This window comes from Panicum virgatum, chromosome 9N (assembly GCF_016808335.1).
Source record: "Panicum virgatum strain AP13 chromosome 9N, P.virgatum_v5, whole genome shotgun sequence".
NCBI lineage: Eukaryota > Viridiplantae > Streptophyta > Magnoliopsida > Poales > Poaceae > Panicum > Panicum virgatum.
The window spans coordinates 48,643,044-48,657,771 of NC_053153.1; the positions used below are offsets into that span (position 1 = coordinate 48,643,044).

The window sequence follows — 14,728 nt, forward strand, 5'->3', positions numbered from 1 at the left end:
GGTTAGATATATCCGATGTTTGTATCTCTGATGTTTATTTGTAATGAGATAGCTGTGGACCGCTTATTTGTACACTTCAACGTTCGCCTCTGATCACTCTCATATTTTCCATTACATACGATAGATGGTATGTTTATGCTTCGATTCAAACTACGATTCAAACTCGACATTATGTACATGTCCAGTGAATGCAAGTTAGGTACGAGACATACATACAAGCATAATACAACATTAACAATACTAAATGCGAATACATCTTGAACCGATGAACATCATATGTTATAGATCATGGCATGAAATCATCTAGGTCGTCATCCCAGTTGACAGATGGTGGTGCTGCAGGTGGTGTAGTATGGCTCGACGAACCTCTTGCCTTTCCCTTTCTCTCTTTTCTGGATCTACGTTCATGTACAGGGGGAGGAACATCATGTGTTGGAGGCCATGGTTTGGGGGGCATGAAGTCATCCATGTCGTCATCCCAGTTAACACAAGTTGGTGCTTGAGGTGCTGCAGCATGACTTGACGAACCTCTTCCCTTTCCCTTTCTCTTTTTTCTGGATCTAGGTTCATGTACAGGGGAAGGAACATCATGTGTTGGAGGTCATGATTTAGGGGGGCATGAAGTCATCTATGTCGTCATCCAAGTTAACACAACTTGGTGCTTGAGGTGCTGCAGCATGACTTGACGAACCTCCGGTCATCTGTTCTTGTGGAGGCCAAATACTATCACCCGAAGATCTTCTCCACCTCCTTCGCTTAGTTTGCGGCATATGTCCACTGAAGATACATACCAATTTACGAAAATTTGGTATCGATTTGTTAATCAACTCCGTGGCCTCGGGGTAATCCTAGCATATAATTAAACAACAATGTTACTGTTTCAAACATATGGATTCCAAATGACGGACGGGATTAGAACTGAATGAGAGTTACCTTAATGTACATCTCATACACCTCTGGCCGCATCCATATCTTACAAGAACTTTGTAAGAATACAATGATATTATGATGATTCGCTAGTTCACATACTCTCATGTATATCTTCCGACGTTCTAGCAGGTGTCCCTTTACATCTTGCGTTGTAATACCTCGAAATAATGTCAAATCATTAAACTCTACTACTTTGGACAACACCATCTCTATCGTACCATCCGCTAACGGATCCAACTTCTTACTGATAACAAGATGGGTCATGATATCAAGTATTATACTAGATTTTTCTTCGGTCCATGAAAATCCTCCACAATTGGAGGCAGCCATTGTCTTATGCTGTAATATCAATAAGGTACTGTTATAATTCTATTCTAATTCATAATTAATTTAAAAACAAGTCTGTAATAGTACTGAAATTGTAATACTAAACGAGTGTTCTAAAGCACCAAATCTAATTCAGCTAATCCGCTAATTAAATTAAATTGTTATACAATATCAACGGATTCATACGGAACTTGCCGGTAGATCACAAGTGCGGAATTCGGCAGAGCTTCGCCGCTTTTCTTCTCCTCACTCCTCTTTTTTTCTGAATTTTTGGTGCAATTTTTTGGGCTTAAATGAGAAGGGAATGGAGGCCACGGCTTATATAGGGTGGGAGACCCGCTGTCGCCCCTGGGGGGACGACAGGCCCTGTCGCCGGGGGAGGAGGGGCGACAGCCCCCACCCCGGCCAGGGACCTCTTTGCAAATTCAAAAAAAATTTCATTAAGGTCCTGTCGCCCCTGGGCCGGGTGACAGAGGGTATTTTTGAAAATTTTCAAAACGGACATATATTTTTGAAATTTTTATTTTTTTAAAATATAAAAAAAAAGACGCGGGAGCAGAGGCAGAGCTCTGGCCCGTGTGAGCAAGAGGAGGACATGGCACGGCCGCACGGGCCACGGCCCACGGGGTTGCCCGCTAGAGCCAGACGGCCCTCCATTCAAGCAAAAGCGTTCGATGCAGTTGGATTTGAACCCAGGTTTGCTTAATCCGAAACAGGGGCAGCAAGCCCCAAACGGCCAAACCTCCTCCCGCTCCCTTAAAAAGAATACCTTCACTGAATAATTTTAATCCAGGTTACCTTTCCTTCCCTTGGCATAAATTCATATGATAGTAGTCGACTTTAAAAGACATACTACTGCATGAGGGAGTAAGGATGCACTCCGCAGCATGTGCATAATAATAGTTTTGCGATGAAATTTTTTCCATTGAACGCTCCATTGCAACATCAAAATAAGATATCTGCAACATCAAAAATTTATAGACGCAATACTGGAAAAATATGGAAAAAACTAATTAAGTCGCTTGACTTTTAAATAGAAAATTCCAGCTGCAACATCAACGTTATGTTTTATGCAATATTCACCGTGAAATATGTGAAAATAATAATTGCAACATTGAAAACCAACTATTGAAATATATGTTGCTCCATTTTTTCTTCCCGTCCGGATGTCCGTGCCTTAGTATGTCCATAATATTTTTAGCTCTCTTGGTGATGTCATAACCACCTAGATTAATATATCGGCGCAAGGGTAACTTGGATAGATTCGATGAACATGTGATCCGCAAGCGGGCAAGATGTCAATATCGTGTCCAAATTAATGCGTGGCTCCTCGTGTTGCTACATGCACACCCGGCCCACATATTCTTTATTATATTTCGTATTTGATAAGTTTTTCGTTGTGTGAATTTTAAATACAATTGTTAACTTGTACTATACTCTAATTTAGGTCTACAAACTTTCAAATGATGATTGGGACCATAATTTTTTTTGGTACATTCAATTTGTGTCCAAATAGTTATGTGATATAACATTTTGGCGGCCACATAGAACCTACTAATTTATTTATTTCCTAGCTTAGTGTACTTACATACAGTGATTCCATTTTGAACAGCTTGTGCATATAAAGAAAACTCATATAAATTGCACAACTCTAGCAAGAAAAAGGAAATATGTCTAGCATAGTTTTGTTTAACTGTTACTATAGAACAAATCTACCCATGCAATTTTGGAGGAAATATACAATCCCAGCCTTTTTTTCCTGATAAGAATCCCTCCCTCTTTTTTTTTTGAAGGAAGAATCCCTCCCTCTTAGTAAAACACAAAAGCAACTACCATGGGGTTTGTCAGAAAACGTTAAATTGAATTTTCCAGCCTCGGCCAACCTCCTCTATCGGCTACGAGTTCTCAAATCCCGCCCCGGCTAAAACCCTAGCGCACCAGAGCCGCACGCCTTCTCGGAACTGTAAACCCTAGCACCATGCGCCGCCCGCACAGGTGAGGCGACTCTTCTTACCTGAGCCTAGACTCGATGAGCATCTTCCTCAGACTCAACAAGCATCGAGCTATCTATTCCGGCTTGCAGCAAAACAAGTGTTCTCTGTACTTTGCTCGTTGTTTATTCCATAAGGTCGGACCTCAACCTTGTTACCTATCCACAAGTTTTTTGGCTAAAGATCAACCGTGTAATGTTTGAGGTCGACCTCAAGTAAGCCATGTTGTGCTTAAGGCCAGTGTTTTTCCCATGCAATATATAATATTGACTTGAATGAGTTAGCACCAATATAGCAACATATTTGTGCACGGGAATTTACTAATCATAACCAATTCTTTCAGATGCTTCGTCACAGAAACTTGGCTGTAAAGTCCAAAATTATGTAACACAACGATGGCTCAGAGGATAACCATATAAAGAACTGCTATCCAATGCAGTAACAAGCTATACAAAATAAGCTTTACCCTAGTGCATTTGGACTCCTGAAATATTGACTTGAATGACAGCAAAAGAATTTGAAAGAGATCGAGAAGCATAGATGTGTGGAACACAGAACCATTAGCAGTACTCTCAAGACTTACCAGATGAGACCGACACAAATCGTCTAGGCTTTCATGTGTATCCATTTTCTCCTGTGAAACTTGAGTCCCGTTAGGAGGTTCTTCCTTTCTCTGAGCAGATGTAAAATAAACATGTAACATTACCAAAATGCTGAACTGACTAAAGCAACCAGCAAACTAAAGTAAAAATAAATAAATAAATAAACCTCTGAAGGACATGTTGGACTCTCAATAGCAACACCAAGGTCGCCGCATATTGGACTATCTGAGTCATCGGGATCATCAAAACCAACACCAATATCGGGTCCAGGGTCATTGTTTGAATCTCCAAACACATCAGGACTTCCTTGCTCTCCATATTCAAATGACCTCATAAGCTGCACGTTGGGTAGTTAACGAAAAGATAAATAAGTCACAACGATCGGACATGTGTGATTGATTTGTACACATGAGTATGAGTACCATTTCATATGGAGGGGTTGATTGGGAAGGATGAATTTCCTCCTGCTGAGATTGTTGTGCTTCAAAAGACATTGCATGTTCAGGTATAATGACACCATCCATCTTTGCCATAGGAAATAAAGATGTGAGAGTTTTCTTTTGCATAGTGCCGATAACCTGCCGTGCAGAACCTTTAACTGTTCCAAAACGGATCAGGAAAAATAGTTCAATACAAATGTCATCAAAAATAGTTTTAAAGGCACTAATGGAATAGATATGCCCAGAACAACAGCTTCCAGTACCTCTCCTGTAAGGTCTAATCTTCAGGTTGCCAAGTTCATGGGGGTTCAAAGGCTTCCATGGATCCTCATCATCAGAATCCTCCCCAACAGGATCAACAGGATCCTCTAAATCATCTGAGTCAGGTGGTATGTAATCACCAGGGAAGCCATGGTCAACAGGATCAGAGAATCCGTAGCCACCTGCATTGGTATTGTCTTCAGTTTTATTTGCATTTGATTGGCCAGGACTCGCCTGAGTTGGATCTTCTCGATCTTCTTGGACTTTTCCAGGGGCCGATTTACGACCTGTGTTCCCTGATCTTCCATTTGGGGGAGTGAACATACTAGGTCGGTTTTTAGAAGGCGCTGAGCTGCCTTGATGAGCCATATTATTTTCTCTACCAGAACATTTTCCTTGCAGAAAGTCAAAAACAGCTGGCGCATCACATGGATCCAGCAGAAGGAAATCTCCGTAAAAATCACATGTTGCCAACTGTAATGCACAATTAACTACGACTATTTCAGTTTGAAGTAAATAATGGCCAGTTTTGCAGGTGCAATAAAGGGGATATAAATAAAGCTTACCAAATACGAGTCTAGCTCACTCGCTTCGCTATCCAAACAATCTCCTTCGAACGTCAGCAGATTTGCTGGTGGCCTCACATTTTTTCTTTGTAAATCATCTCGATCGACATTGTTATCCAGAGAGATCCTTTCTTCCACTGATAAATTTAAACAGGAAAAAAAAGGTTCTTAGCTCCATGTCATTTCAATGTAAGCAGCTGATTCTGTGAAAGGTCCACTGACCTGCGACATCATCTAACCCTATAAACACATCATCTTCTTCATTGGATATCGTGCTGTGGTCATTTTCGTAACCATGGACTGAGCCATTTTCCTGCTGATCCTGCCTGGTATAGTTAAAATGCATTAGACTATTTGTCGCTCACAAGAAAAGATTAGTATATGGTAGTGTAGGAGAAATTCCCAAGGCATGACATTGATCTAGGCAGCCATAGGAACAACTCCTACGTACCATGACAACTGGATGAATCAGAAGTATTTTCTCCTAGCAGCGATACATGCTGAGAATCATCAAGATTCTTATCAGAGTTTGCAGTATTTTTTCCTCGAGTGTTCCAAATATGTATTCAATTGAAGGTTGTCAAGCTGGTAAGGCGAGATGAGGTGCTTATCCACTGCGTTGACTCATAGGTTTCTGAGGCATACACAAGGCAATGAGTTATTACCTCCTTTCTAGGAGGGGGGCGGACAGGACTTGAGAGGCAGCAAAAGAGGATGAACTGGTGGTGAGATGAAGAGTGGTAGCAGCAGCGGTAACGCAAAGGATGTGACGATGCCAGTGCTGATGTGGAAAGGGAAAAGGATGTCTGCAGAGAAGAACAGAAGAAAAAGGAAACGGTAGATAAAATTAGAGGATTGACAAGGCCTGCATAAACTGGTACGGTCCATTTGGCTGTTCGTGAACTATGAAACAGGCCATTGGACTCAGCCATCTGCCATTGCATCTTCGCTTTTCTGCTTTCTCATCTCTTCGGTCCTTTCTTCCCCATGAATTGCAGCAGCAGCAGCAGCTACTGACTACTATATTATCTTCAACTCCAGAGGATGGTAATGAACTCTTTTGCAAGAGGGACCCGATTACAGCACCACACATGTGATCTTCTCATCCCTTTCTCTCCATGTAACCATTAGGCGAGGCATCTACCTAACAGCGAACCACCACAATGCCAAAGCAACACCTAGGTGGTGCCTTAATAACAATGATTCGATTACTATCTTCCATCAAGTACAGAAAGGTATTCATTTAGCTATGTGTTGGGAATCACCCATCTTGGTCCAGTTCAGGAGCCACACAGAAAGTTCGTAACAAAAAAAAAACACCCTGCATGGTCAAGCAAATCCCAAGTGCTGCATGAAGAATGAAAGGAGGGCATCATCCAAAACATGCAAACCTCACCGAGTTCCTATAAAGGGGAAAGTGATCATTCTTAAACACTTTTAACTTAAAAATGCCTTATTTCAATTCGAACTTTAACAGTCTGAAACAAGCAGTGGAATGTGTATCTGCCATCTGACATTCTGAAAGCCTACTCTTATAGGATGTGCAAAAATGTAGCATTCAATTGTCACAGTCAGTTTCAGGCCAACATGCGAGGAGTAATATTACATATAGTGTCCACGGTCCACGGAAGCAATCTAGCACATAACGGATATATTTGAAGACAGCACCAATCTTTCCTTGCTTCTTTTGTGAGAGGAATTCCAATGCATGAAGCACCAATGAGTACAAGTACTCCACCTTCCTACTGTACACTTGGACTGATCCTGGAGTAATAGGGCCGCTGAAGATAAGAAAACACAAGTTAACAGGGCAGCTTCCGGACTTGCAAAAAATATGAACTTTCTTGTAACACAAATTATTTGATTATCATTTGTAAGAAGCCCTTGGGTACGAGAAACAATAGAATTCAACTAAAAGGAAGCTGCTTTTCCCTGAATTTTTTAAACAAAGAAAGTAAAACCACAAAAATCAAACAATTCCACATGTCCCAACTATACGACCCTCCATACACAACCAATTCCACATGTCCCAATGTGAAAAATACTGGGATTATGCACCGGGGCTTGCCTTTTTGGGCACTGTCACACTGAGAGTCCTCTTGGGCTTGGCCCAGGTCTTGGTTCAAGTTAGCACAGTTAAGATTAATATCCGTCGCAGGAAGAGAGTCCGAGGGTACCAACTCGTAATCACCGTCAGCAAGATTATCCATTTCTATATGCAATGCAAAGAGTTATTATTACAACATGATATGATCTTTCTTTCTTTCACGATAAAATTGTAGTTCAACAAAATGTCAATTTAGTGATGATCTTGTGATTTCATTTCATGGGCAGTCATTTATGGAGTACTCCCTCCGTTCCAAATTATAGGTCGTTTGACTTTTTTGGCACCAAGTTTGACCACTCGTCTTATTCAAAAAATTTATGCAAACATAGTCAAATTTAAACCATTCTTCGAGAACTTGTATTAATAAAGCAAGCCACAACAAAAAAAGTGATGTTTTGCACAAATTTTTGAATAAGACGAGTGGTCAAACTTGAGGTTGAAAAAGTCAAATGACCTATAATTTGGAACGGAGGGAGTAGAACTTATAGTTGCTTTAATTCATGGATGAGTGTGTTGGTGTGGGTTCAATTCTAGACTAGAATCATAAGCATGAGTTCACCATTTCATAATAGAGAATCTACTCATGAATTGGTGCTGAAAAATTTATGTGGAGCAGATCAGATAGTATAGTATCTACTGTAAAAATTTCAAATTTTAACAGCAAGGCATCTAACCATGAAAAATTATCTAATCAGATTAAGCTAGAAACTTCACGAATTTGTATAGGTTGTTAGGCATGGTGTCTGGAGCTACAAATTTTACAGCAACAACTAGATATGACATACTTATCATTGTAAATTTTCCAGGATTTATGTACTCATAAAATAGGAGTTATAAAATTGACAAAACTAACATGCTAGCGACAAACTTAATTTCCACAGGGAGTTCTACCAGGGTTATGAATCTCAAATTTTTACCAAAACCTAGAAATGCTTTAGTAAAATTATCAAGAATTGAATCTACCAGTTCATTTACTATGAAATAAACTATATATGAACTTGCATATTTATTCGAGATTTAAGATGACCAGTATTGCACTTCACAATTTTTCTAAAGCAAGTATGCATACTAACTAAGAACATGTTCAAAGATCACAACCAGATATGAACTACTGCATCCATGATGAAAATAACAATTCTAGGCATGCCATATCAAGCATGAGTTATAACTGTAGAAGTACTCAGTAAATGGAGTCCAAACTTTGTAGGCATGGTTATATGACTAAAACAGAGTTCTAGAAATAAACCTTGATTTTTTTAAGCATAGGAATTATATACCATGAATTAAGTTCATCAAAGAAGCATTAAACAGAATATATAGCAAACTAGGTCTAAAATTTCTCAAACCGGTATAACAGCAAGGATCGAGTAACATGTTCATCTAGACAAAGTTTCAGAGCTAACCCATGACTAGTTTCACCAGTATTAACATGTGAAGTTCACTAGTAGATCTCAAAATCTTGATCATTTGAGCAAGTAAACGATCTCTAACTAAGCTCATATTTTTACCAAATTCTTTTAACAGTACTAAGATCAACATATCCAAAAATCAGATCTAGTCACTGGACCAAATGACCAGAACATTTACGTGCCATTTAATCTAATCTTTTTCCTAGATAAAAATGTGGACAGATTCTAAAGATTTGCATGTAACAAAACTTGTAGATTTCATTGTAAGGATTCCAGAATATTTGGAATTACATTTTTCCAATTTTTCTTCGAATTTCTACACATTTTTAAAGTTCACTAATTTCAAGTTCTTGAGTTCATGTCTATTTTTCTCTTTAGCCCCTAGAATCAGGTTTTTTAAATTATGAATAGGTCTCTGGACCCGTGTACTCGCACGGAATCTGAGTGATTCTGGCGGGGTCAGTCGCCGGCGGCGAGGGAGAGGTGGAGGAAAAGGATTAGGGCTCTATTACGAACCTAGGGGTGGTCGGGGTTGGGCCTGAGGTGGTCGGAAGAGGGGGCTCCACGGCGGAGCAGAGGTGGCGGAGGAGCTTGGTCAAGTTTGGCGAGCTCCGGCGAGATCGAGCCGGTGCGGCTGGGCCTGACAGCTCCACCGAAGGTAGAGGAAGGCGTGACGAGGTCCGACTAGGGTAATGAAGGGTGGAGGAAGCTCGTCAGCGTAGCGTAGAGCCTTGCCGGCGATGGAGGAGCAGGCGGAGCGGTGGGAGCGGTGTGTCCGCATGCGTGGACCGGCTCTAGGGTTCTTATAGGCGCGGGAGGGTGTACGGGGAGTGGGCTTGCTTCGTCTGGGAGGCAACACGCGGTCGGGGGAGGACGGGACCGGGTGGCCGGCGAGGTGGCGGCACTGGCGAGGCGGAGAGGTGGCGTGGCGGCTTGGGAAGGCCTCTTGGCCGCGTGTTCGCACGAGGAGAGGACAAGAGGCAGGACGGGTCGTGTTGGCGGGGTGTCCCGGGTCCACTTGGCCACGGACGCGCCGTGGACGAAGTCCACCGGCGGCGTACGGGTGCGCAGCGGCGGAGCAGAGAGGGGGAGGTGAAGTAGGGACTTGTTTGCAGATTACCCTCTCTGTAATCTAAAAATTTCTCCAATTTTCTGGTCTCAAATGAAAAAGTGTTGAATACCAAACTTGTATAACTTTTCAAGATCTACAACTTTTATTTTAGGCAGATTTGCATTTGAAGTTCACATTTTGAACTATTTCATATTTACAAACTTGCAATAAAGGGCTTTAGCTTTTATTTGATTTTTGAATGGATTTGGCTGAAACTTGATTTAGTCACATGTCATTTAGAGTACTAGATTCAGCCCAAGATTATTTTTGTGCATGTATTCAAATATGATTTGAATGGATTTTAATTATTTTTGTCCTCACATACATAATCCAATATGTGTGATTTGAATTTAATTTGACTTTTTCCTTCTTATTTAATTCCTAATTTCCCTCCTGTGTATTAAATGAATTTAGTTGTGCTGACTTTTATAGTACAGACACCAGAGGTGTCACACTCCCTTCTTTGGCACAACCTGTACGGGGCTAACCCACTCGCTATGTGGCACGGGATAGATTATCCCGGCGTGCAAGAGTTTCAGGACCTCTTTCTTGACGACCTCATGCATCGCATTGTTGAGCCCACGCCGAGGCTCCTAAGAAGGTGTTTTGGAAGAATCTATAGGAATACGATGCGTGCAGAGGGTAGGGCTGATTCCCTTAAGATCCTGGAGCGAGTAGCCGAACACGGCCCTGTGCTTTTCTAAAATGGCGATAACTTGGCTGTTTCCTCGTCGGATAGCTTGTCGCTAATGATGACGGGGGTTTCAGTGTCGCCATTTAGAAAGGCATAGTTGAGGCCAGAAGGAAGAGGCTTCAGTTCTATGGGTTGAAGAGGAGGTTATTCATGAGTGGGTAACTCAAAAGTTTTGTCCTGGTCATCTTCTTCTTGAGTAAAGAGTCCATCGCCTTTTTTCTAAAGAAGACTCAGGAGTTTCGACAGTAAAAACGGCTTCTGCCTCATGGAATCTTTCGACCGAAGGATTGGTAAGCTAATGGCCTTACCTCCAAGTGTTATGTCGAGTGTTCCTAAAGAGGAAATGTTCTGGAACATCTTCTCGACGGGATGCCCGATTAAAACTCTCTTGGACTTCAAAGACGTGAACGACCCTCCTGCTGTGATGTCAAGCTGTAAGGCATATTCCTTGCTAAGCCCTAACAAGAAGTGTTGAAGCAACACGTGGTTAGGGATAGATAAGTCTGGGCCTGCGTGAGTAAGTTGTGAAAACCTAGCCCAGGCTGCGCCTATAGATTCCTTCTCGTCCTGACGAAAGTCGAGGATCTCTTTTCGTAGGGAAGCAATGCGAGAAATAGGGAAGAACGCAAGACGAAACCTATCCCGCGGTTCTTCCCATTCTCCGTTTACCTTTCGAACATTATGGGCGTACCATTGTCTCGCCCTCTCATTGAGAGAGAAGGGAAACAACTTCCACCGAAGTGTTTCTTGTGCTATGCCTACGATTGACAGACACGACCATAACTGTTCGAACTCTCATAGGTGGTGGTAGGGATTTTCGCTATCATATCCAAGAAGGTTTGATCCTGAACCATGGCTATAAAGCCAGGGCGGAGTTTGAAGCTAGAAGCTGTGATTGGATTCGACGATTGGGGTGGCTCTACGAACTCGCCCTTGGGAGCAGAAAGGTTTTGGATAGTCATGTGCTCCATGGTGATAGAATAGGATAAAAGAAAAGAAAAAGTAAAAGATAGGATACACGGGCAAACTAGGTTCGAAGATAACTACAGCAACCGTCCCCCGGCAACGGCGCCAGAAATGCTTGTTGGTATTTCTTAGCGATCACAGATAAGATCTGCAAGCACACGGAAAATACCATTCACTACTACAGAACAAGGATATAGTAACACCAACTTGTGTTACTATAAGTTAATAAAAGTGTTACCGCATCCCCTAGTAACACATCTCGTAACTGTTCCTATTTTCAATGTTACTATAGTCTGAGCTACTAGAACACAAGTTATATGTTCTTTTACATAAAAAAAGGTGTTACTACTTTGTAACACAATTACTTATCTACTGGATCATTTATCAAATGTTACAATAATTGTGTATGTAACACATTTTTTAGCTCTCGTAACACTTCCACCTTGTGGTAGAGCATATAGTTTGGAACAAAGGAACATATGGTCTGTAACACATATCTTACCTATTGTAACACATTCATAATTTAAACTAAATATTTATTTCACACTTGCATGTGGCATATAATGTTGACACGAAATTTCAAAGTACACATAACATATTGCACCAATCAAATATTTCAAAACCATAGAACCTTGCATTGATTGTAGCAAAGTTCAGTTCCAATACTTGTTCACATCACATGATAGTATATATACATAATGATATGATTCTTACGAGCATATGTACATAAAAGTGAACAATGAAAGTCTACTCTACTTGATAGGAAAATGTAAACATAAATATCTAGGATTCTTGAACTTCAATGCTTCTTTATCCATTCGTGTTTGCATCAATATAAGAATTTAGTCATTGGTAATCCAAACCTGCATAGAGAAAGCAAGTTGTAACATTAAATACTATACTATCCATATATGATGCACAAAAAAAAAATATAGCTATAACAAATATAATTCAAAGGCCAAGCAATTGGTACTCCTTGGGCATGGTCATTACTGGTGATATTGTACCCAGTCAATGGGTCTTACTGATAGCTCATTTTTTGCAACAGGATGATTTGATACATACTTTCTAGAAATTATTTTTGATGACCCCACCAACTATAGATTTTGGACTAGACCTCAATATGGAAGTAGCCTTGAGTTGTGGACCCAATCCACTTCAATTGATACATACACTAAATGACAAATGAGCATTAGTTATGTTAAGACCATGAAGTTAGAATAATTACCATTATGGTCATCCATCTTAATTCGAGGTTGCATATGCTTTGAAAGCTTGTGGCTTGTCTCATGATTGTAGTAGCTCCTGGCACTCCTTGTTGATCCTTATCATCTCAAATGAGATATGAAATAACATAAGGTAAAAATATTACTACAATGAATAAAAAAGTAACCTTCTTACCTAGCTTTTGTTTTTTTTGTTATTCTACCTCCACTTGAATTCCTTGTATGTTCATCAAACTGAAAGAAAGAGAAATGTAATTGCATTTATAAAGTGGTGGCATTGTGCAACATTAATCTTGAATAAATTAAACACATGATGACTAGTATACCTTCTTCAATGACTTAGCTAAGTAGTATCTCATTTTGTCTGTAATCATTAGTTAAGAAGGAGCATCTTGAGGGTGATATACTTCCTGGTTTATAATTCCCTGTAACTAGCATTATCTTGACACTAATGAGCTAAGAGTAGGTTATTCCTCATTTTTCTTAAAACACAAGCAACCAGCAGAAAACCTTTTATTGGACAAAGTGATTTACTAATTCTCATCCCATTATTCACAGAATACATGAGTGATTTGGAGCAGGGGATTGAACTTTCTGAAAATTTCAAACAATATTTAATTGCAGTTGGATTCAGCTTGTGCTGCCACTGTGATACAGCAAGTTTAATTGCAGTGCCAACCTTATTTTAGTTTATAATGAAATAGAAAGATATATATCTGATATTAAAGTGAAAACCTTTAAAACCTTACTCAGATCAACTCCTACTATATGTAAGTCGAAGCGGAAGACTACCAATATTTTTGCGAACCATCCCAAGTCTGAACCATAAGTTTGACGAGATACTATTTAAGAGGAAAAATTGTTCAGCCATCTCATAGTTGAGTAATTTGTACTGCATTTAGTCTTTGCATCAGCTACTCCATTCCTTAGCAAATTGTTCAGATTCAAAAGAGGGGAAAGGCAGCAGAGGACACAGGACAGAACACCCGAACAAACAAACAATCATCAAGCAGTCCCTTGGTATAATAAACAGAGCAGAAGTTGAGATGGCAACCAACCTTCTCGACTTCTCGCGAGGATTTCCCCGTACTTGGTGGACGAATCGATCAGACCATTTAACCCAGAGGCCGAGGGCGCTCCGGCGGCGCGGGATCCCGTCGGGCGGGACAACAAGCCAGCGGCAGCGCGGGATCCCAACGGGGCGGGATCTGAACGGGCTGGCGGGGGCGCGGGGGCGACGGCAGGCCAGGCGGCGGCGCGGGGGCGGCGGTCGGCGTGCGGGCGGAAGCGCGGGGGCGACGGCAGGACAGGCGGGCGGAGGCGCGGTGGCGACGGTAGGCCGGGCCGACGGCGCGTGCGCGGCGCTCGACGGGCGGGCGGAGGAGCGGGGGCGACGGCGACGGCGACGGCAGCCGGCTGCGAGAGACGGCAACTGCGGGAGATGCAGATTCAACCCAGATTCAAAAGAGAAGCGCGGTAGCGATCGGAAGGTGTCGGTGCTCCCGAGGACGTACGACGGGGTGGGATGGATGTCGCACCATGGGTGTAGACAACCATGACCCTTAACTTCTTTTTAGTAGTATAGAGATATAGAGAAGAAGAGATTTTAAAATTTTCTTTTAGATTCTAGTTCTATCATAGTATTATCGTTACTGTATTTACTAAATTAATAAAAAATATATGTGCGGACAATATTAGCATATGGTACTCTTAGAGCTATTCAATGAAAAATTAATACTTTTCTATTAGAACAACTTTGATCATAATTGTTAGTGTCAAATTTGAACAAAATATTTCAAATATAAGTACGTAGGTGAATGGTCCCACCAATAACAAATATTACCTATATTCAGAAAATAACAAATATGCTAGTAATTCCACTCATCAATTACTTTTTTGAAGAAACAAAATTAAAATGCAGCAAAGGACTAGTGGCCAGTTGTTTTACGAGTAGGACTATTAACTTACCAAGACCCTCAACATTTTGAGATAATCATTCAGGAACATTAATTTAAATAATAACCTATTTTTTAAAATACAACAATTTGGTAAATGTTTCCAAATTTAACTAGTAAACACACTAATATATTGGTGATAG

The 14,728-nt window shown here is 41.0% G+C and overlaps 1 protein-coding gene across 1 annotated transcript; it reads right to left on the reverse strand.

The window, feature by feature from the left end:
* Positions 1-3,568: 3,568 nt before the first annotated feature.
* Positions 3,569-11,118, reverse strand: LOC120689071 (condensin-2 complex subunit H2-like). Its single transcript, XM_039971413.1, has 9 exons — positions 11,108-11,118; positions 6,800-6,898; positions 5,340-5,443; positions 5,118-5,254; positions 4,554-5,025; positions 4,273-4,448; positions 4,017-4,187; positions 3,832-3,921; positions 3,569-3,613 (listed from the first exon to the last, which is right to left on the reverse strand). Exons 1-9 carry the CDS (start codon positions 11,116-11,118, stop codon positions 3,569-3,571), a joined length of 1,305 nt encoding a protein of 434 aa, XP_039827347.1.
* Positions 11,119-14,728: the final 3,610 nt, after the last annotated feature.

What these genes read in the sequence shown, in the direction of transcription:
- LOC120689071 (XM_039971413.1), bottom strand. An exon ending in GATTAGACCTTACAGGAGAG is followed by an intron (nt 4,449 to 4,553) that starts GTACTGGAAGCT and finishes GTTTTGGAACAG; the next exon opens with TTAAAGGTTCTGCACGGCAG. An exon ending in GTCCAACATGTCCTTCAGAG is followed by an intron (nt 3,922 to 4,016) that starts GTTTATTTATTT and finishes ACATCTGCTCAG; the next exon opens with AGAAAGGAAGAACCTCCTAA.